The sequence below is a fragment of the Schistocerca cancellata genome, chromosome 2 (assembly GCF_023864275.1).
Source record: "Schistocerca cancellata isolate TAMUIC-IGC-003103 chromosome 2, iqSchCanc2.1, whole genome shotgun sequence".
In the NCBI taxonomy this organism is placed as follows: domain Eukaryota; kingdom Metazoa; phylum Arthropoda; class Insecta; order Orthoptera; family Acrididae; genus Schistocerca; species Schistocerca cancellata.
The window spans coordinates 871,777,661-871,802,591 of NC_064627.1; the positions used below are offsets into that span (position 1 = coordinate 871,777,661).

Genomic DNA, 24,931 nt, shown 5'->3' on the forward strand with positions numbered 1-24,931 from the left:
GGAATTTCGCCTAAGTGAATTAAGTTTGACACGACACTAAAAGCTATGAATCAGTTACTCCAGAATTATGACATAAGAAAATTATTTGATGAGAGCTCTGTGTTAAACTTGTTGCTGTCATTGCTTCGGATCTCACCCAAAACTTGGTATTGACATTTTCCTTCTCTACTTGCCATTTTTAATATTCTACTTGTGTGTTTATCAATATCATGTAAATTTTAGTGTGAGTGATTGACAGTTACCCACAATTGCAGGATACGCCTCATCTTCCTCTGGGCCAGTTGTACCGGAGGAGAATGAAGGGTTATCAATTGAGAAGTTGTACCAGAGGACAAACTCTCATGATGCAAATTACTAAAAAATCCCTGATGACAGCGCGGGAACAGGACCTGAGACTGTATTTTCAGTTCTCATAAAATAATGTCAGGGTAATCAAAGATATCTTAAGATGGAACTGCAAGTATTGCAGATAAACCTGTGACACAGTAAAGGGGCAACTGCCGCCCTGATTCATCTTCTGGGAAGACAGGAGGTGGCCCCGATCCACGAATGTCTGCCTATATAAAGTAGCTATTTCGGGCCGTGGAGGAACCAGAGCTAAGTTGATTTATGCTAGATATCTAAGAAACTCCAGGACATGCATTTATGTCAAAAACGGAATTTCATTCATTCTAAGGACTTGGTGACTGTCAGGCTGAATCACTGTGAGGAAGGAAGCACAAGGGAATTGTATTGGCTTTGGTACCTTTGTTACAAGGACAGTGCTTATCCCTCCCAGGAACGGAAGAGCAGAATAAACTAGCTGCTGGTTGATTGTGATGCCAGTGCCCACAACCTGGTGTGTGGAAGCAGTGACACTAACAGCTAAGGTAAGTACCTTCTTGAATATTTACTCGAAAGCAACATGGAGATCATGAATAGGACAGGGGACCCATGTTCAGGAATATAAGAAGAGAGGAAGCAATTGTCGTAACTTTTGGCCCATTCTGATGGATAACTGTGTCAAACAATGGTAGGTGGCAAGGAGCAATCCAGACTTCAAAAAATCTTCACCAGTATACCAATTCAGGAGGTACTCTAAGGAGGGGGAATCTTCAAGTGTACAAGGACAGCAAATGAGACACTGGATGGATTCCTTAAGAAATATTTCCCCCATTGCACTCTGGCAGATAACATGGACCAAGAGTCAGTTCCTGAGAGGCATTCGCTTACAGGTAACCAAAAGGAGAACTGGGCATCTGCCGGATATTGTGGCGATTTCAAAAAAATCCTGTGGATGGTGGAACATTTTAACCATTCGAGTCACCAGAACCAGATGGAATCTTCCCTGCTCTTCTGCAACAAGCAGGATACATTTTAATTACAGTCTATTCAAAATTTTAGGATTGGCAGGAAGGACAGAAGTGGTAGAGTGGAAGCCCTATGTGGCAGGGCCTGGGCCACTTTCCGTCATTACCATGCTACCTGCAGCTGCATCAAATGCCCAAAGTTGCAAAACCTTTACCCACACCACAACACTTCCTGTTTACAGTGGGCTTCAGTTGCAGCCAGCTTGCTGTCTTGTATAATCATTCTGCCTCATGACCTTCTGTGCATTTGTTTTTATGGTTATAGGAGGCATTCTTTTATTTGTTGTTACTGTTATTCATTGTTTCCATTATTTGTTGTGGGGTACTGAACAATGTCAGTGTGAAGTCTGCCGAAAGTTATACATATGAAAGTTCAACATCATTCTCTGAGATGAACTTCATTTGGAATTACTAGTTATTAAGGCCTTTCTATTAATTTCAAACCTTACAATGATACAATTTTGTTATGTAGGTACTGCCAGATGTAAACTGCACACGCCAACCATGTAGCTGGATCCTCCTATGATATATTTCTACAAGAATAATGGAAAAACTTCACTGATATCACTTTTTTCGCTATTGCAGATTCTTGAAGTGTCACTATCATTATCACTGTCACTACTGTCATTTGATAAAATTATCATCTCCTCTATTGGACTTTTCAAAAGAACTTTATTCTGATAAGCACTTTCCATGATGTTCTGCATATATTCAACAGCTATCTTCCAATCTTCAGCAGTCATGTTCCCAACAGCTTCACTTTTAAGCGTTTTGGCTGCAGAGGGTAAATTTATTATTATTAATTTCTGGCAACATAACCTTTAATATGGGCCCATATTAACTCTATTGGGTTGAAATGGCAGTGGTAAGGTGGTAACCAAACAACTGTATGCCCTCACTGTCCTGCCAGTTCATCGATTTTGTATAGAGGAACTGTGGCATGTGGAGGGATTTTTTGCATAACCTCCACCTTTTTAAGGTAATCAACATTTTGACACTGAAGCCAATCAATCATTTCCTCCTTTCAGTTTGCCATGGTAGGTGCCTGATCAACAACAGTTGAATGGTAAGGAACATTATCTAGAACAACTGTTGTCAGTTTTCCAAGATTTGGTATTCATGAATCTTTGAACCACTTTGTAAATTAACATGGTTCATTTCTTCTTGATAATCTCCTGTTTTCTTCAATTCAAAAAGCGGGAGTGTGTTTGGGGGAAAACCTTGCGAGGTTCTTGCACGAAGAAGAATAATCATGCCCCCCCCCCCCCCCCCTTGTGAGACGGCATTGCCATCATTCCTTTAGTGGTGTCATCTGATCAGCCCTGCTTCACATTGTGACCAGAACTGTTCAACATTTTGTAGAGCCATACCACTTCCTCAGTATTTATGCTATGGAGTCCCTTAAAAATCAGCACCAGCATGCAGCAATATTCTCCCTCTCCATCAACAACTTACAGCCACAAAAAAGAGCAAAATGAAAATCCACGTTGGTAATCCACTTGTCCATACAATGTTCTTTTCTGGAGTGTTAAGTTTCGATGGTTAATCAGCTTCCTTTTCTTTCTTGAACATTTCCTTCCCAAACTTCACAACAGTGTTTTTGTCTATGTTCAAAGCTAGAGCGATACTGTCATCACTATGCTAAAGGAGGCCAGTAACCACCATTACATTTTTCATTCACAAAGAAGGCACATAACACGCAAACCATTTCTCTTGACTTCCCTCAATATGGCAAACCCCTTGCCTAGATAATGATGTCAAACTTCTCCACATATAACTTTCGATGAATGTCGACTAACATTGTTCAGCACCAAACAACAAATAATGTAAACAATGAATAACAGTAACAATGAATCCCAAATTTCAAAAACAATTAATAACAGAAACAATTAATAATGGTAACAACGAATAAAACCAAAACACAGACAGTCACAGAGTGCAATGATTGCACAGGGCAGCAAGCTGGCTGCAACTGAAGCCCACTGTAAACAGGAAGTGTTATGGTGTGGGTAAAGGTTTAGCAACTTTGAGGATATGATGAGGCAGCAGGTTGCGTGGTATTGGCGGAAAGTGGATAGACTATAATTAAACAGTATCCTGCTTGTTGCAGAAGAGCTGGTAAGATTCCATCTGGGTCTGGTGACTCGAATGGTTAAAACATTCCACCAACCACTGGATCTTTTTGAAATCACCACAATATCTGGTAGGTGCCCATTTCTCCCTTTGGTTGCCTGTAAGCTAAAGCCTCTTAGGAACTGAATCTTGGTCCATGTTATCTGCAAGAGTGCATTGAGGGAAATGATTCTTGAGGAGTGCATCCACTGTCTCATTTGCTGTCCTCATACATTCAAGATTCTCCCTCCTCGGAGTACCACCTGAATTACTTGGTATACTGATGAGGATTTTGTAAAGTCTGGTGTAAGCAGCATTACCTCCCACTTCTTCACAGAATGCCTTCCAGGATGATAGTTTTGCTTGCTTAAATGAAAGGTTGTATTTGGTACTTTGTCATTTCTTCCCTGCAAGGTTGAACAGCCTTCTTACCTGCTTTCTTTTGTAATTCCAGGTTATTGTTCCACCAAGGTCTATTCCTGTTTGTGCCCTTCTTGGTGATTGGGCATTTTCTAAATACAAGGTTATACTGGCAGATGTCACTCCATCTGACATTGTCTCGAAATCTATTGGACTTCTTATCAAAGTTTTGTGAATATACATGTAGTCAGATAAGGACTGCTCCTTGCCACCTACCATTGTCTGACACAGTTACCCATCAGAATGGGCAAAAAGTTATGACAATTGCTTCCTCTCTTCTTATACTCCTGAACATAGGTCCCCTGTCCTATTCATGATATCCAGGTTGCTTTCACGTAGATATTCAAGGAGGTGCTAACCTTAGCTGTAGGTGTGACTGCTTCCTCACACCAGGTTGTGGGCACTGACTTCTCAACCAACCAGCAGCTGTTTACCCATCTCTTCCTTTTCTGGGAGAGATAAGCACTGTCCCCATAATGAAAGTAAGCCGAAGCCAATGAAATTCTGTTGTGCTTCCTTCCTCACAATGATTCATCCTGATTGTCACCAAGTTCCTAGAATGAATGAAATTTATTTTTGACATAAATGCATGTCCTTGAGTTTCTTAGATATCTAACATAAATCAACTTAGCTCTGGTTCCTACAGGGGCCCAAAATGGCTACTTTATATAGACAGACATTCGTGGTTCCAGACCACCTCCTGTCTCCCCAGAAAATGATGCAATACTTGCAGTCTCCATCTTGCTGTCATGAACACTTCCAATACCTTTGATTACCCTGAAGCAAATAAAATCTTAAGAGTACATCAAATTTTCATATGTCCAAAACCAGAACTTTGTTGGAGATCTCTAGCTTCAGATAATTTGAGTTAAAAATGACGCCCAATGATCCACTGGCATGGATACAAAATCAGTATTACTGTTTACAATATAACTGCTGTAATACAGAGGCCCTATTATTTGTATTGTTTTTGTTCTTTCTGAACAACAGAGGTTGGTCTATTCAACATACATTTCCCACCATCATAAACATGGTTACTCTTATTTTTTGTTGTGTTAGAACTAAGTAGGCAGATCAGAAATACTAATAATAGTTTTATTACAATCCTATAACGATCTGTTTCTTGTGGTGAAACTGTGTGGGCGCCTGATTAGTAGTTGATGCGCAAGCGGACCACTGCGTGTCACATTTAACTCAAATTATCTCGCATTAGAGGTCTCTGCCAGATTTCTACATCTTAACAAATGAAAATATGATGTATTCTTTCTGCATGTTGAAAATTCAGTTACATGATGAAAAAATGCATTTTCATAAACTGTTATTGTATTGCTTTAATAATTTGTTGCTGCAGATAAAGCTAAAGTTGGTTGGTTGGTTTAAAAGAGAGGGGGGGGGGGGGGGGGAAAGGAGACCAAACTAAGACGCCATCAGTCCCTTGTTCCTGATAAAACAATGCCACAAGTGTGAGAATCAAACAGACGAGACATATAACACAAAACAGAAAGAAAGGAAAACCACAAGAACGAAGGAAAGACAACGAACACTAAAAGGAACAAAAGAGGACAAGAAAACAACAGAGAGATGCTAGAAACAAGAAAGCAGATTACAGTGGCTGGCCAACCACAAAAATAAAAAGGAAAAGCCAGCCGCTCTGCAACACATTAAAACGTCCATCCTAAAAGCACTAGGGTGGAGGACACAGAGGGACGAAGGACATGCGCTAAGACTTAGATCAAGTGATAAAACCCACCCTCACGAATAAAACGTGAAACTGAATCAGCCAGTGAGGCATTGTCAGATAAAATGAGTGGCAACGAGTCCAGTAACCCAAGATTTCGTAGCTGGGCAGTCAAAGTGGGACAGTGTACCAGAATATGGGCCACTGTCAACCAGGCGTCGCACCGACACTGAGGCAGGTCTTCATGGCGCGAAAGGTAACCATGGGTTGTCCAAGCGTGGCCAATGTGGCTCCAGCAGAGGACAACAGATTCCCTGCTACAGGCTCGCAAGGAAGACTTCCACACATTCGTAGTCTCCTTAATGACACACAGTTTGTTGTGCGTACTGTTATGCCACTCTGTCTCCCAAAGCCAAAAAACACTGTGGTGTAAGTCAGAATACAGGTCAGGTTCAGAGATGCCCATCTCCAGAAGCGGTTTCCACATAGCCTGTTTGGCCAGCCTGTCGGCAAGTTTGTTGCCTGGGATGTCGACATGTCCTGGGGTCCACACAAACACCACTGAACACCGGGACCGGTCAAGGGCATAGATGGACTCCTGGATGGACGGCACCAAAAGAGGGCGAGGGTAGCACTGGTCCATAGCTTGTAGACTGCTCAAGAAGTCAGTACACAGAAGAAACGATTCCTAGGGGCATGAACGGATATACTGAAGTGCACAAGATACGGCCAACAGCTCCGCAGTGAATACACTGCAGCCATCGGGCAAGGAATGCTGTTCAATATGGCCTCTGTGGACAAAGGTGAAGCCAGCATTACCATTAGCCACCGAGCCGTCGGTGTAAACCACTTCAGAGCCTCGGAACACTCCAAGAATCGAGAGGAAGTGACAGCGGAGAGCTGCAGGGTTAATGGAGTCCTTAGGGCCACGCGAAAGGTCCAGGCGAAGCTTCGGCCTACAGCTACACCATGGAGGTGTATGTGAATGGACCCCAGGGAGAGCAAAATGCATGACAGAAATGCATGACACACATCTTCATGGCAGAAAACTGCAGAGAGACTCAATACAGAGCCCTGAGGGACTCAATTCTCCTGGATATGGATGGAACTATGGGAGGCACCAACTTGGACATGGAAAGTATGGAGTGACAGGAAGTTTTGGATAAAAATTGAAAGCCAGTCCCGGAGACCCCACTCATACAATGTGGCAAGGATATGATGTCGCCAGGTTGTGTCATATGCTTTATGTAAGTCAAAAAAGATGGCAACCAGGTGCTGGCGTCTGGAAAAGGCTGTTCAGATGGCAGACTCATGGGACAAAAGATTATTAGTAGTAGAGCAACCCTGGCGGAAGCCGCCCTGACATGGAACCAGTAGGCCACGTGACTCCAGGACCCCACCCAACCGTCGACACACCATATGTTCCAGCAGTTTACAAAGAACGTTGGTGAGGCTGATGGGCTGATAGCTATCCAATATCAAGCAGGTTTTTACCAGGTTTGAGCACCGGAATGAACATGCTCTCCAGCCATTGCAATAGAAAGATGCCTTCGTACCACACCTGGTTGAAGATGACGAGGATATGTCACTTGTGAAGAGAGATATTAATCATCTGGCTGTGGATCCGATCAGGCGCAGGAGCTGTGTCGGGACAATGTGCAAGGGCACTGAGGAGATCCCACTCTGTAAATGGGGCATTATGGGATTCACTGAGGCATGTAGTAAATGAGAGGACTTTCCCTTCCAGCTGCCGTTTGAGAGTGCAAAAGGCTGAGGGGTAATTCTCCTATGCAGAGGCTCGGCAATCGCATTTGCGTTGGTAGATAACACAACCCTTATGGTAACACCGGGAACACTTGGTGGGGTCTGGTACCCGAAAAGACTTTTGATCTTTGCCCAGACTCAGGAAGGTGACGTATGGCACCCAATGGTCAAGACGTATGTCTCCCAACACTCCTGCTTCCATCGTTTGATGAGTTGGCGAACGCGGGCACGGAGCCGTTTAAAGGCTATGAGATGCTCCAGGGAAGGGTGCCACTTATGCCAATATAGAGCTTGCCGACACTCCTTAATTGCTTCAGCGGCTTCCGGCGACCACCAAGGGACTGCCTTACGCCGTGAGCACCCTAAAGAGCAAGGGATCGTGTTTTCTGCCGCAGAAACAATTACTGTAGTCACCTGCCCAAACATGATATTGATGTTACTGTGTGGGGGCGAATGGTGACAGCAGTGGTGAAAGTTTCCCAGTCCGCCTTGCTTAACCCCGTGGTGCATGAATTTCACTGCAGTGGACAACTTTTAATGGTCAATTCTCTGGCGGTTTCAATCAGTCACAAGGCTGCAAACGCATGCAGGACACAACACCAGTAGGGAGTGCCCACTGCAGTGAACTGTGTGCATTTGTAGCCTCAGGACTGATTGAAAATGCCAAAGAAGCGACCATTAACAGCTGTCCACTGTAGTGGATGCTATGCACCACAGGGTAGAAGCCCATCTGGTCATGCGTCCGTGAGCCTGACACCGGGGCAGTGACAGGAAGATGGGGAAATGGTCACTAACACAGGTTGTCATGTGCTCTCCAGTGAATAGACGGGAGAAATCCTGGGCTGCTAATTGATAAATCAATGGCAGAGTAACTGCCATGAGCCACAATGAAATGTTTGGTGGCCCCAGTATTTAAAAGGCAGAGGTCAAAATGAGACAGTAAAGTTTCGACATCTCTGCCTCGGCCAGGAAGCAAGATGCCACCCCACAGGGGGTTATGGGCATTAAAATCTCCCAAAAGTAGGAAAGGTTTAGGGAGTTGATCAATCAGTGCAGCTAATACATTCAGGGGTACTGCACCATCTGGTGGAAGATATACATTGCAGACAGTTGTTTCCTGCGTCGTCATTCTGACAGCCACAGCTTCAAGAGGGGTTTGAAGGCACACAGTGTCACTACAGACCGAGTTTAGGACATAAACGCAAACTCCACCTGACACTCAATAATAGTCGCTACAGTTCATGTAATATCCCTTATAGCCACGGAGGGCAGGGGTCCGCATTGCAGGGAACCAGGTTACCTGGAGGGCAAAGCAGACAGCAGGTGTAAACGTTAACAGTTGCCGTAGCTCAGCCACGCGGTGGAAAAACCACCGCAATTCCACTGGAGGATGACACAATGACATCATTGTGAGACTGGGAAGGCATGGAACATTCAATGAGGCAGTTTACACCTCAGAGTCACCTCCTGCCACTGAATTTTTGTCTGAGCAGTCTATATCCATTGTGTCTGAGGGTCTGGTGAGATCTAGGTCCCCAGCAGACGCCAGAATCTCTGCCCCGTCCTCAGATGCAGAGCTTGTAGGTAGCGATGGTGTGGGTGCCACTGCAATTTTCTTGGTCTTAGAGGTCTTCTTTTTGGATTTCTCTTGCTGCTCCTTGGGTTTCCCTGTCTGGGAGGACTTCACTGGCTCAGTCTCCTGGACTGAGGATGAGCAAGAAGCTCTATGACCCCTGGACTGAGGATGAGCAAGAAGCTCTATGACCAGCTGCTTTTGAGTTCTTCAGCCTCTGGTGGGTGTCATCTTTCCCACTAGCAGAAACCTGGGAAGGGAGTGACCCAAGGGGCCCCTTCCTAGCGAGACAAGCTGAAGACTTTCACTTCTCCAGCTTAGAAGTGGGGACGGGTGTCCCTGATGGTCGGGAAGGGGGTGTTTCTACCGAAGTAGGTGGTGCAGGAGCAACAGGGAGGGGAAATGCTCCCCCCCCCCCCCTCAATCAAGGGGGTAGGTGTAGTCTTCCGGCCCTGAGAGGTGACAGAGGTTGGCAGAGCTGATGATGCCAGAACTGTTGTAGCAGCAGCGTGACACAATGTCACATGAAAAGGATGCAGGCGTTCAAAATTTCTCTTAGCCTCAGTATAGGTCAGTCAGTCCAGGGTCTTGTACTAAATGATTTTCCTTTCTTTCAGGAGAATCCTGCAGTCTGGTGACCAAGGTGAATCGTGCTCTCCGCAGTTGACACAGATGGAAGGCGGGGCACATGGGGTATTGGGATGTGATAGATGTTCACAACCTCGACATGACACTGGAAGTACAGCAGGAAGACATATGGCTGAAATTCCAGCACTTAAAGCACCACATCGGGGGAGGGATATAGGGCTTTACATCACGTCAGTAGACCATCACCTTGACCTTCCTGAGCAATATATCACCCTCAAAGGCCAAGATGAAGGCACTCGTGGCAACCTGATTATCCCTCGGACCCCAGTGGACAAGCCGGACAAAATGTACATCTCGCCGCTCTAAATCGGCGGCCAGACTGCAAAAGAAGGTCCCTGTGAAATATGATACTATGGACCATATTTAAGCTCTTATGGGGTGTGATGGTTACAGAAATATCCCCCAGCTTGTCACAAGCGAGTAACATCCGTGACTGGGCAGAGGAAGCTGTTTTGATCAAGACTGACCCAGATCTCATTTTGGACAATCCCTCCACCTCCCCAAACTTGTCCTCTAAATGCTCAACAAAAAACTGAGGCTTCATCATCATGAAAGATTTGCCATCAGCTCTCGAACGTACAAGGTACTGGGGCTAATAAGATCCACTGCCATCCTTAGCCTGACGTTCCTCCCATGGTGAGGCCAGGGAGGGGAATGATTTGGGGTCATACTTCTGTGTGTTGAATTGAGCTCGTGAACGCTTAAGAGACTGTTGGTGTTTCACCACCAGCAAGAAATGATGCACTTCATCGCGTGTCATCCGCCCTGATGCCACCCACTCCGACCAAGGGGACCTCCCCATGGGCGCCACCCAGCTGCAACCAAGGCCACCTGGCAGGATGGCGATTGGCAGAAGTCCTGATGCCCCAAGGGGATGGGCATCTACCCCATGGCATACGTGGGGAGTTAATGGCAAAGGCATCAGCAGAGCGATCCCTGTCTGGTCAGGGGGCTACAACCAACAGGGTACATGGCAGCCCCACGATAACAGACTGGCTACCATGCTGGATATCAGCTGCAAAGAAGTCCATGTTCATCGTTGATGCAGAAAGCAACACTGCATAGTGCATGGTGGAAAATGCACCCAGGAAGGTGTTCTCGCCCAAGAGATGGAGAATGAGCAGGAAAATGCGACGACGAGAAAGTGGGCTAAAGATCTCAATGCACGATGGGCACTATGCACCATGTAAGGCACCCTTCCCCAATTGGCTTGCTCTTCGGGAAAATTTTGAAGAATGGAGGTCAAAGCCTACAGGGGACCATCACATAAAGGCCAAAATGTGTGAAACTCCTTTTAGTCGCCTCTTACAACAGGCAGGTATACCTCAGGCCTATTCTAACCTTCAGACCCGCAGGGGGAATAAAACTAAAATCAAAACACATTGTAACTCTCCCAGAATGCATTGATGCAATTTCCATACTTATCAAGCGAATAAGTTTGCCTCTTTGCACGTGTTGAATGAATATAAGATTATGAGCGTGTTCTGTGTGGCATATGTCAACTCTGTGCTGTGCTTCCACTTTCTCCTGTTGAAGTGTCAATCCTGAAGTAATTTTGGACAGGGAGAAACGTCATATACCAAGGCTGAGGATACGAGACCTGATCATCTGTCCTCTGTCCTTCTAAAGACATTAGAAAAACTGGTTGAAGTTGATGTTAGGGAAAGGATGCTAACAGAGGTTCCTTTACATGTAAACCAACATGCATATCAACCAGGCAAACAACGTGAAACAGTACTTCTCCAACTTATTGGGAAGGTGGAAAAAGTACAACACTTTCAGGAACTGGTCTCTGCATCTTCCTGGATATTGCTGGGGCTTTTAGCAATACAACCTTCGGATTCATGGCTAGAGCTGCAGCAGAGCAAGGAATTACGACCACCATATGTAGGAGGTTTAAGACGATGTTAAATTGAAGAAAGGAAGAATCCACCATGATGAATGAAAAAATGGTGATCAACATCAAGGAGGGGCTTTGTCGCCACCCCTCCCCCCACTGAGGAACATAGTAGTGAATGAACTTATAGAAGAGCTAAATACTAGAAGGCTACTTTTGGCAGGGTTAAGTAGATGGCTTAGTCACAGTAATACTTAGCAAATTTGGTAGTACTGTTAGAACAATGGCACAATGTGCACTGAACATTGTGCAAAATTGGTGCAGGAAACAGGATCTAAGACTCAGTCCCAAGAAAACTACTGTAGTACCATTCATGACAAAGTATATCCAGCACAAGTACAGGAATCTTAGACTTCTTGATGAACTTTACCTGTAGAGTGGGTAGTGAAGTATCTAGGAGTAACCCTGGATGGGAAACTGCCATGGACCCCTCCAATGAAGGTGAAAGTTACTCTTATGAGCACTAGAATGGCCTGTGGAAGCCACTGGGGTCTAAACCCCAAGATTATGTACTGGACTTAAACCACTGTAATAAAACCTATGATAATTTATGTGGCTACAGTATGGTGGCACGAAGTAGGACAGACGTCTGCTAAGGAGCTTGGCAAGTTGCAATGATTGGCCTGCTTAGCCTCAACATGTGGAATTAGCAGCAAACCCACTGCTGGAATGGAGACCACACTACACATGCCCCTATTACACCTTTGGATTACAATGGAGGCAGTGGCAGAGGCATACAGGCTAAGAACTGGAAATAACTAGATACCTTTAGGGTATCGAGAATTCCACACATATCAGGAATGTGGAGAACATAGGAACAGTTGGGGAAATGCTCGCTGACTATACAATAACTTCCAGCTGCTTCAATAAACGTTTCAATGTAACAACTGGAAGTACGGTCCACTGGAAGAACGAATCATGAACACCATACAGGAAACATAGTCTGGTTTACTGAGGGGCCAGTAACAGACAAAGGCACTGGGGGTGGGGTTTACAGTGTTTGTCCAGCCTCGAATAGAAAGATCAGACACACTAGGGTAGCTGCACACGGTATTCCAAGCACAAATATCCGCTATCAGGGAGTGCACAGAGAAGAATTTGTGTAAGCACTACAAAGATTGTAGCATAGGACTAACAACAGCCCAAGCGAACTTTAAGAAACACCAACACACAATGGGTGAAGAGAGGGAAGCCCTTAAGGGCAGGCTACGTGGTGAGGGTGATGAAACTGCACCACACCTATCTTCCAATGTGAAGTGCTGGAGATCAAAAGATGCAGGATATTCAGATCATCAAGTCTTGAAGAAATTATGTCTAATAAAGAACTAGTAATGGGCTGAATACTGCTCTTGAAGGGTACTGATTGGCCTTTCTAGAGTCACAGGGAGTGAAACTGCACAATGAACTCTGCTCTGGTGTGGGCAGTAGTGGGCTGGGGCCATTTTTGTTTTTACCTCCTAGTTCAAATCAAATCAAATCAATGTCTGGCATATTAAGCCTTGGTTACTTAATAAAGTATAATTGGCGCCCCCTGTGTTTTCCTATCGCCAATTTTTGCTAGTTGTCTAAATTGGTGTTTTAATTATGTACACACTCCTTTTAATTTTGTTCCTATCTTCGTGTTATAGTTACGGACCATTTGTGAAATGGTATTACTGTTTCAAGGCCCCAGTGGGTTTGTGAAACTAATTAATTCATATAAATACATTATTTAATTAGTTCTCCTATCCCTTCACTGCTCATTAATTTCAAAATATCGTACAACAAATTAACTGGATAAATGTTGTATATGTTCAGATCTGTTTTTCAAGAAATTCTATGTTGATGAATTTTGTTATTTTTGTAGAAGTCAACCTAATAATACTGTTTGTGCTAATAATTGTGTTTAGTCATTGTATAGCACCTTACCACTCAAACCTACCTGCCTGAACCCTATTAGTTTAATTGATCCAACATGTATGGAGGTATTAAACATGGGGAGGCAGTGACTCTACTGATTTTGCATTGGGTGATGAGAGTTAGCAATGGGACTGTAAAGGAAAATGGTGACATAAAATTTTGTATCCAAAGGATAAATTCCCAACAAAACTGGGATAAAGAGTGAAAATCGTGCTGGGAATGAACTGGCTTAGTAAAAGCCAAGTCAATGTTTTTATATTGAGAAATGGAAAATGAGTGTGTTGCAAGGGAGTGAGAAGGAAAGTAAAAGTTTGGGGTGATCAACTGACAGAGGAGTAGAAAGTTTCAGACAGAGGTGTGGCGAGCCACTGTAGCATCAATTGACCAGCAAAATGATGTGGTAAGCTGGATGGAAGAACATCTTGTAGAAGATATAACCATAGGCCAATAGTACTCAACAATGCTTAAGGAGTGTGAAGACTTAGAACCAGTACAGAGCCAGCACCTAATAAAAGTTTGAAACCAATATAAGCAAGTTTTTGTTGGAAACACCTGGAATTATCCCAGGGTATGGATGCAAATTGAATGCTTGAGAAAATACAATATTTTATGAATCTCTATATCCTATACATTAGAGTATTAGTGGGAAAGTTGGTTGGTTGGCTGGTTTGTTTGTGGGATTGAAGGGACCAGACTACTAGGGCCATCGGTCCTTTTTCCAAGAACTTTAAACACCCACAAGGAATAAAAGCAAACAATGGAGATGACAAGAGATGACACAGGACAAGAAAGACACAGACCAGAAAAAAGGAATTAAAATCACACCAAGTGTGACAGTGGTTGGCCGACCACAGAAACAAAGAAGGAAAAGCCAACAACCAAGAAACACACTAAAAACCCCAGTCTAAAATAGTAGGCCAAAGGCCAGACTCAACACAAAAAAGGAAACACACTTAGATCAACAATAAAAAAAACCTGCATGAATAAAACTCAAAACTAAATCTGCCATCGCAACGTCATCTGATAAAAGTGCAGGAAGCGTATCAGGCAGCGCAAACGTCTGCCTGAGCGGAGTTAAAAGCAGGCAGTCCAACAAGATGTGGACCACCGTCAAAGCCGACCCGCAGCGACATAAAGGTGGGTCCTCACGGTGCAATAAAAAGCTGTGTATCATCCAGGTATGGCCAATGCACAAAGTTAGGTTGAACCACCACACTAAATGCCAAAGGCTGGTGAGGCTATGCTAATATTTTCAAGTCTTGTTGAGCAAGGACATAGCACTGTCAAATCTGAAGTGGTGGATCACCAGCCTCTGCACACAGGCTCCAGAGTTGGTCCACCAGGCTCCATTCGATATCCAAATGCCCTCATGGTGGACAGTGTCTAACATCTTGGGGTAGGAAGTATGTGATGATACATAAACCATGCTGCCACATAAAACTGCAGGAGGCAGGACTTGCCAATTTCCCCCACCTTTCTGTTGAGGCATTTCATAACATTCAATAACCTGATGCTCATGGATCATAGATCTTTCAGGTGCAGGAACCACAATTTATTGTCAATAGGCCCAAAACTGCATATTGTCCTTAAAATTTAAAGTACTTTACCCATAGTGAGCCCTGATTAGTTAAAGCTTCAAGAGCATGGTTAAGTAGATGCAGTAGTTTTCTCTAGCGAGAACCTAAAACTAGTTTCACCGGGCTAGTTTCCAGCCATCTGATGCTCAACTAGAGTTGCCTTGTTGTCACTGCAAGATCGAAGGAAGAGTAGAACACTGTGAAGTCATCCACAAATAATGCCACTGACAGTGATTGTAAACAGACAACACTGTGCATACTGCATTGGGGGGGGGGGGGGGGGGGGACCCCATCCTCCTGAACAAGGCAGTCAGACATGGTATCACCAATGCAATATTTAAAAAGCCTGTCATCGAGGAAGGATTGACTAAGAAGCAATAGACATTCACGTAGCTGCCATTCTAGAAATTGGGAAAGGATGTTACACCTTCAAGTTTTCAACGTCAAAAAAACAGACCAACTAAATGGATTTAGCTTACCATTGTCACCAGTAGAATTAAATTGTCAAGGGCACAATGATAGTGCCTGAAACTGCACTGGGAGCAACACAAGTCACTTAGGGATTTGAGGAGCCAGAAGAGGCAGCACTCGAGTCTTCTGCCTACCGCTGGTAAGAGCTACACTCTGGTAGCTGTTAGGGTTGGTAAATCCTTGGCTGGTTTCCATACGGGAATTAATACTGCCTCTCAAGTAACGGGGTATGGTCCATCAATGCGGATATGACTGAAAGAAGATAGGAGCTTGCCTTTGGCTACAAATAACATGATGGAGCATAGTATAATGAATCCGATCCAGTTCTGGAGAGTGTCTTTGGTCGTGGACAGAGCTGACGCCAATTCCCATACGCAAAATGGGTAATTGTAGTTCTCCTCAATCCATACAAAGAAGTGGGGCCTTCCAATTTCCATACTTTGACAGAACATATGGAATTCAGGAGTTTGACCAAAGGATGCAGCAATGGTAAAAAATGTTGAGCTAAAACCTGAGCTACATATCTAGGCTACATATCTAGGCCAGGCTGCAGAGGAAGGTGATAACACCCTTACCAGCAGTAGTCCTCACTGATACCCAAACTAGTGTAGTGGAAGTGGACCACTTAATGCAAGTTATGAATTCCTTCCAGATGTTTCTCTTCTGTTCTTTTATCATTTGTCTTTCTTGGGCTTTTGGAGTCTTGAAGGCATGAAAGTTTGGTGCAGATGGACGGTGTTTGAATTTGTGCAAAACTGTGTGCCTGGCTCTGATGGCTGAGTGACATACTTCATTCAACCAAGGAACAGGTTGTCATCTGAGCTGGTTGTTATAGACAGTGGAACGGAATTGGTGGCAGCCTGGTGTACCAGTCTAGCGATATGATCCACTATCTCCCCAGTGCATATTCCTGCTGTTCGAAGACTGTACCACAGCCACTTTGGTCTTTAGAGCAGCCATCTTCATGGTCTCCTATCAACCACCATTCCATCCAGCAGGTGGAGCCACACTGGAACACAAATCTGTGCTCGCTTTCCATTTGACACAGTCTGCAAGAGCTAGAGAGCGAAAACAAAAGTTATTTGCTGAATATGATCGTATACCTGTCGAAAAGTACATCACTTGATCAGAGTTCAATATGCACACTGCATATTTTCGTGTTACGAAGATATAAATTCAAATTCCACCAAACACCACATGTTACTTTCCAAGGTATTGAAATCGAGATTGCGGCGCGCTTTTGTGAACCAGTCATAGCTCATGTCATGTGATCTCGCCAGCTGATGACAGCATAGGACACGTAATGTAGTCAGTCAATAGCAAGATCACTCTTAAGTATCGTGAACACACAAATAAGAAAAGTTGATGGTTTAAATTAATATACAGTGTTGCGACAAGAAAAACAAAGGTTTCACATATAATTGTATGTCTCAAAGATTAATAAGCTGCAAGAGAAGCTAAGCTTCCACATATAATGTTGATCTTTTACGCGCGTGTTACACTTTAAGATATATCACACAAATGCGCCAGTAAAATTTTTAATAACGATGTAAATGTCATCTTCTGGGCTCAAAATTTTTCTAGATGGTCATACTCAAAGAGGTGATTTTTAATTAAGAGTCAAACGCTCTGTGATTTAAGAAATTCATTATACACTCCGCATATAGTTCACCTTGTGGGAAACGAAATTTGCTTTGAAAGTAACACTTTTCAAACCACCATCTGCAATGTTTTCCCGCGACCTGTTAGAAACTGATTCGTTTCAGCAGTTGCCAGATAACAGGCGCCACTGCTCTTGCGCAGCTACGATGACACAGGAAGCCCATATGTTTGTACGAGTAAAACATTAAAAGATCTTGCACTATGTCACAAAAGAAACAAGACATCAGAGGACACTTCAAGTTCATCAGAATTTTGTGAACTATACTAAAATGCATAATTGGGCTGAAAGTGCACATTCGTATGTCCAGATTCGGATGTAAATTTCCTTGAGTACAAGTACTGTATTATCTCATGTTTGGTTCTTTATTATGGCATAATGCCATGCGAGCTAGAAGATGGAAAACGTGCACTTGAAATGCAGGGAACAGTTGAGACTAGCCAACGGTGCGAAATTAAACACTTCGTTTCTGCCTCAGTGCAAAATATTAATAAAAGCCAAATATCTTTAGCAAACCGACAAAAGTTTTATTTTCATTTTTTCTTCCTCTTGTTAATGTTTTGTTGCTGCAGTACTATCCTGCAGACGTGGGATACAGTAATATCCTTTGTTGGAGTATTGGTTCTTACCAGTCAAAAATCACAAAAATTTAACTGAAAACTAAAACAATGAAACATTCCCGTAATTCTAAAAAATTCCCAGGTTTTTCCCGGATTTCTCCCAGATGAAAAAATGCCCGGGTTTTTCCTGGATCTCCCGAGTTGTATACACCCTGTAAAAAGCTAACTGCCCACCAATCACTCCACCAAAATTTTTATGAAATGTGCAGTAATAATGTAAGAGAAATGAGAAGGAAGTTATAGTTAAAACACTCCAGTGGCTTCAAGGTCATCTCTGACTGACTCAGATGTGTTAGGACAGTGGAGAGAACTGAATATGCCCTTCTTGAGAAAAAACTTGCATTGCATTTGCAGTACTGATAAGTAACAGCATCAACAAGAAATTTTAAGTTTGTAAAGAACTGTCAAGCCATCTAAAGTACTTCAGGCTGATTGAAAAAGTCATAAAAATTTACATCTCCTTGAAGATACGGACACTTCTGCACCTACATATTAAAGTGCGTTATGCAATCAACCAGAATTCGACATTATGCCTCAGTCAATAAATAAAACAAAATTTTCTAAATTTATTACGAAGTGCCTGTACTGAAAACAGTGTGTGACTGAATGAATGACAATTTTTGTGACATTTTCCTTTCTAAAGTCAATTATTTTCCCTCACCACTGTATTATGAAATTATATTCTTCACTGAATGAGAATGTTCAGTGCATATAAATGTGTATTAATGATATACGCAGTGTTCACTCTCGACACACTTGTACTGTGAGACTAGCCTATGTAAAGAGTTGTCAATAATTATTGCAGTTTGTCACTAACCGCAGTTTAAAAATGACAAAACATACTTCAACAATTTAATGAGAACTAATTTTTGCTAAAACCCATTTCTCATTCAATGAAAGAAGGCAAGTATTTGAACCTGAAGATGACTGATAGTAAAAGTTGCTTGACAACTACTCCTAAACCACCGAAAAGTTTCTGAACAAAAGAGAGAGAGAGAGAGAGAGAGAGTAAAAATTAAATCAAATGCAACTGTGTAAATGGTCTGCATATAGTCATATTTTACACTGAGAATTTGCATGGTTGAGTGGACACACAAATAACTACAGTGACTTAGACCCTCAATATAGTGACTGTGGTACCACGCATTACTACCATAAATGGCAGGAAGGCATCATCTGAACATGCATCAAGGTGAATAAAACATTGGTACAAAAAGTAAAACCAGCTTTTGTGAATATTGTGGAAAGGTATCAAATGAGCTACTCTGACACACAAACACAGGAATGTGTACAACGGCACAATAGTGCAATTCAACATAATCACCACGATGGACTACATAAGTTATTACTCATAACAAGAATTGCAATAATTATGTCTGTTACCATATGGGTTGCAACGCTATCTCTCTCCACACCTGCAGCAATTTCATCATCACTTCAGGTTATTTGAGGTAAGGACCAAACAGAAGACTTCCACCTGGTTGCCTTCACATTCTTCAGATGACTGAATGAAACATAAATGCACAACTCCCAAAACAATCAAACAACATGCTACAGACATAAGTGAAGGAGCATGTAAACGATACTGGACAGCAATGTATCACTTGTCATGTCATCAGTCACATCGTGAGCACTTTTATATTCTTCATCTGGTTGAACAGAATCAAAATAGTTTACAACTGTCACTCAACTTTAACACAAAAGTAATATCTTCATGCTTTAATAATCTCATACAACAGCTGGAAATACGGAAGCGTCCGATCCCACCCATCGGCTTTGACCCATGACGTCACAAATATGGCAGAAACGACCATAAACGACAATTCCAATATGGCGGATATAAAATCGTTGCATATGTATCATAAAGCCGAAAATACATCGAAATACAAACACACACGTTTCACAAAAAGCCTAATGACTAACGGGACAACCGTGGGAAATTGGGGGTTTTTGGGTGGGGAGAAACTAAATATAAACAAATTTAGCCACCCACGCCCATACAAAATCATGCAAAACAAAAAAAAAAATCGGCATCACAAAACTCACCAAATACCACAAAACACAGTATTATCTGGATCGGACACTTCCCTTCACCTATGTAGATCTACAGCAGCTCCCGATCCCATAAATTGGGATCGAACACTTCCCTTGACCTATATAGCTCAACAGCAGCTCCTGATCCCATCTCCTATTACAAAAACCAACATACTCCACCAAACATTGAGATTAAACACTTCCCACCAACTAGATAGCTCAACAGCAGCTCCCAATCCCATAAATTAGGATCGACCACTACCCTTGACCTATGTAACTCAAAAACATCTCCCAATACCAATACCAACCTTCACAGCCACAAATTTCAATGAAACACTTCCCTATACCCCAATACACAAAAAAAAAAAAAAAAAAAAAAAAAAAAAAAAAAAAAAAAAAAAAAAAAGAGAGAGAGAGAGAGAACTTATCGCAAGAAAGTTCCAGCCCCACAAACTATATTGGCCACCACACACACACACACACACACACACACACACACACACACACACACACACACACACAATCCAACGAAAAAATACTAAACCAAAAGAAAAACCCAACCCACCCACACCTCAACCCCCCCCCCCCCCCCGACCCCAAAATAAAAAACCCACAAACAAAAACCAAATGCAACATAAAAAACATCTCAATCACATACTACAACTCAACAAAAATTTCAACAAAATAGATCCTCCACAACTAAAACAAAAAACAAACACTCTCCCCCCCCCCACCTTAACAAATACTATACAATAAAATAAGCCACCCACACACCCACCTACCCAGACCACCCTAACTAACCACTTTCGGCCTATACATTTTACCCACAGCCCTTAAGAAAACCCGAACAATACAATAGCCCTCTGGGACACTCTTCCGCCAATACTCATCTAAATGAGACTGAAGGTTGGAAGAGCACCTCTTCCCTCTCCCAAGAACTGACTTAACCGCCCCCCACATCCCCTCTATTGTATTAGTACAAGCCCCTGTCTCATAATTCTTAAACTCTAAACTATGGTTCACTACTAAATGATTAAATCCCCTCTCACCCAACCCCCTATAAGAAGAAAAAGCATCAGAAACTATTGTGGACCCCGGCTCTATATATTCCTCAATTAACCCCACTAATTCAGCCTTGGACCTCCCTTCCACAACCCTGAAAACACACCCAAAGACCAGACACAGACTTCCCCCTCCCATACTTCCTTTTCCCAAACTGTGACTCGTCCACCTCCACAACAAACCAATGCCCCCCCCCCCCAACTTACCCCTGCACTTAATAAATTCCAAACACACTTCACGACAAAAAGAATACCAATCTAAAACGCTCCTCTCACTCACACCAGTCTCATGCGCGCAAAAACTCTGTGGGGATCTATAACAAAAATAATATGTAACAAGCACAATCTCACGCATGACCAACCTAGACTTCTCGAACCAGGTTCCGCGCCTTACGGAAAGCCATATGTCATCTTTGCGACAGCGCCACATATAACCGTCCCTGGTCCGAGAGGCCGGAACTTTAACCAATTTCATTGGTTCACGGCACACACCGCACTTCACCACCTCAGCAATTAAGCCAAAAAGCTGTAGGAACTTAATCAGCTCTAAAGCTGTGTCCCCCATCATAGCCCTCAACCGAGAACTATTGATCTTGTCTTTCATATCCATTCTTGAACAAAAAACCACAACCGATTAAACTTAATAACAAAACCACTCGACGTACAGCTATCATCACTACATTAACCTTCACACAAAACCACAAAACCGTTAACTCACTGATACAAATTCCGCTTTAAAAATACGCAAGCAGTACTCGCCACTGAGCAACAGCAAACTGAGCCCAATACACCAAACAAACGAAAACCCTGAACATACCACCAGAGGGCACAACAAACCACAACAAGACGACATCTACAAACACGCCACACTCAAAAACCAAACTCTGCGCCGTAATGACGTCACACACCACAACACCCTTAAGTCACGGGTCAAAGCCGACGCGTGAGATCGGACGCTTCTGTCGACCCCAACAGCTAACTGAATAGTACACTTCCAGTACCAATAAAAGATGAGCTGCAGACACAAATTTTGTCAATTTAGGACCAACAAATCAGCAAAGGGATATTTAAAACTAAAATCCCCATACAAGGACAATTATACAGTATACAAGGTGTTAGTATGATAACAGCTAACCAAGAACACTATCATAATTCCCTTGAAACAGAAGCGTCCAAAGCCTGGCAGCCAAAACAAAACTTACCTGCAGAAACTTACACCACAGATCTAGAAATTGAAATTTTCCTTGTAGAACTATATTCCAGTAAGCAATAGCCATGTCAAGATCTAAGCCTTTCTGTCCTGGATTCTTGGCATAGTTGAATGTAAAATGATAAAAATCTTTAAACCTTAATGGATCCTTGAGCTCATTTTCAAGTGACGGCAGTCTAGCTTTGAGTTTCTCCACACTATCCACCCTACAAATAAAAAAGTCAGATTACAAAGTCGAATTTGAAATTCAACACACATCTTAAAACACAGTGCAATTCAGTGTCATTATGAACACTAACCATTAATCACAATGCCTCACAAAACATGAGCATGAATAATATACGAAGTTAATTCCAGTACTCTACAACATACCCTTTTCTAAATAAAACTAAAGGTCACATGTTGTTCTATGATTTTTTTGGCAAAACAACTTGTGGGCTGCCTTATTTATATAATTTAAACATAAAGTCCATAAATACCAGAGCAAAACAATTTAAACTTAGTTGCCATTTTTGTTTGTGTCACTCCAGATGAAGTCATACTAAAGACAAACTGCAGCAACACACGCGATGTCTATCATAATATGTGACCCAAAAAGGTCACCAATACCAGTAGATAAATACATATTTTCAAAAAACTAATACAGGAGCTAGCAGCAAGTAAATCACATGTCTGTAAATAAATTCAGACTTCCGAACGTTTACCCTGACAGTTCAGTCTTTTTGAATAACTGAACACTAATCTAACACAAAAACCTGTGAATCTGCTCTTAAAGTAGCTAAATACAACGAAATGTTTCTTGATTATCACAATGCATACCCCAGTTCTGTCATGCCATTCATGAATTCTTCCTTTGTAAATTCACATTGTGTGGCAGCTTTAAACTTCCACGCAATAATTAGTACAAGCTTAGATTCTGGCGATAAATTTAGTTCCTCCAAAAACTTCATAATACCATCGGCAGTCATCTTGTCTGGCTCCAATGGATCTGGTGACAGAATAATAATTAGAAACTTCTTATGCTTAACAATAGGTCGGCACAAACCTACAGGAAATGAAAATGCATACAACCTCTGTATCTGGAGAATAGCTGCTCCAGCTTCTTCTTGTCAACAGATATCTTCGGTTCTCTGAAGTATACATCAGGATTCTGAAAATAATTATCGGAGGCCAAATCCAACTTCCAATCATTTTGCGATAAGCAAAATATAGCTGTATTTTCCCCAGTTTGAGTAAAAGCTATGAATTTCTTGACTTTGTCTCTCTGTGAAGATTTCAATTTGTGCTGGAAGACAAGAATGATAAAGAAACGAAAAAATGTATTCCTTGTCTATAGCTGTCCCTCTGTGGCACCTAACTTACTGTTATGATTAGGCTAGTGTTGTAAACGAACTTACCATGGTTGCTCACTTTCCGGTCCGGCTGACCCAATGACTTCACACAGATCTTGACAGGGATGTGTACATGTTTCAGCTACCTCACGATGGTTTTTTATTTAGTCTTCGACTCTCGGTGTAATGGGAAGCCCAACTAATCTGGTATCTACTGTCTTCGATGCAATACGATATGAACATAAACTAAATTTCGTTTGGGCGGCAGAAACACAACAATAATTTTTTCACAAATGATACTACTAACTAGAACATTGCTGAATTCAAACTATACTGATTAACAAACAAAATATTAGAAAATTCGTGCTCTTCACTGATTTACGGTACAAAACACTTCACAGTCGCCAAAGATGGTTTAGTGACAATAAGCTAGTCTATGATGATGTCTGTAATCTATGGTAGCCACGCCAAAGATTGATGATTGACAAACAATCGCAGAGCGACGGTAGAAACACGACCGATAAGGCTCTTGACAGAAATTCATGTGCGATGATAGAAACGTTGCAGCCAAAGTATCATAATCTGTCTTTGTATCGATCTCCAAGCCACCGTTATTAAAGGTTCTTAATATGTTTAGAGACCAAATTAATGTATATCATTTTAAAAGTTTCACGACTGCTTACAATTGCACATTTCGAAGTTTCTTGATTGCCAGTTTCTTAACAACTCTTCATGTGAAGTACATCCACATTATACGTTACAGGGATTAATTATTTTCTACCTAGAAAATACTGTTTGGATTTCAGGTATGAGTTAACCGTAGACACCAGGTCCGATAAAACATTATTAAGAGAGCCCTTGCAGCCTCTTTGTTCTGACATAATGAGAAGTGAGATTTTCTTCATCTGGATTTTGAAGTATTCTGCGTTTATTTTCTTCTTCCCGATCTCCCATGTAACATTATGGCAGTTCTCATTTTATTATTAGAGTTATTAATTCCTTGTTCATAATATAATGACTTTAATTTTTGTATCAATTTCTTTAAGATTTACAGTACATTTTATAGTTAACAGATTGTTGCTGCTTCGACATTCTAACTATAATACAAAGATATTTACCTGTTTTGAATGATGGTCTAGTCCTTGTTGTGAATCAGGGTTTGCTCAGGGATGTGGAATTATTGTTTCTAACAAACTTTTGTTTGGAAAAGCTTCTTCAAAGAGGGAAAATTCGTTTATGAACATATTAAATTTATTGTTATCTTTGTCCATCCTGCACACCAAGCTCCAATCCATCTCACGCAGTTCATGTTTGAGAATTTTCAGCGAGTGTCTGTTCAATAACCTTATAGATTTCCAGGTGTTGATTGCTCTCTTAAAACACGTAACGTCATACAAAGTGAGGAGTTTCCCATCATGGTCAGACAGCCTGTCAGACAACTGGAGTAACAGTGAAGCTACAATACATACTTACATCTGCCAGATGTGATTTCTATGTATGGTCGACCTTTTAAAAGAACATTTCTTGGAGAAACTGCCAAATCTGGAACATATCGCTCAGTCACACATTCGTTGCTGTGAACTACTTGTGGTGTCACCGCCAGACACCACACTAGCTAGGTGGTAGC

At 42.2% G+C, this 24,931-nt stretch overlaps 1 protein-coding gene across 1 annotated transcript in view; it reads right to left on the minus strand.

Annotated features, from left to right (window-relative positions):
- Positions 1-23,742, minus strand: part of LOC126162828 (DCN1-like protein 1) — a 38,119-nt gene extending 14,377 nt beyond the window's left edge. The window contains exons 1-4 of the mRNA XM_049919589.1: positions 23,371-23,742; positions 23,045-23,258; positions 22,793-22,961; positions 21,966-22,179 (exon numbers count right to left, since the gene is read on the minus strand). Coding sequence (XP_049775546.1) covers positions 21,966-22,179; positions 22,793-22,961; positions 23,045-23,258; positions 23,371-23,373 — 600 coding nt within the window. The 5' untranslated portion in view covers positions 23,374-23,742. The remainder of the gene's footprint in view (positions 1-21,965; positions 22,180-22,792; positions 22,962-23,044; positions 23,259-23,370) is intronic.
- Between the last annotated feature and the right edge of the window lie 1,189 nt (positions 23,743-24,931).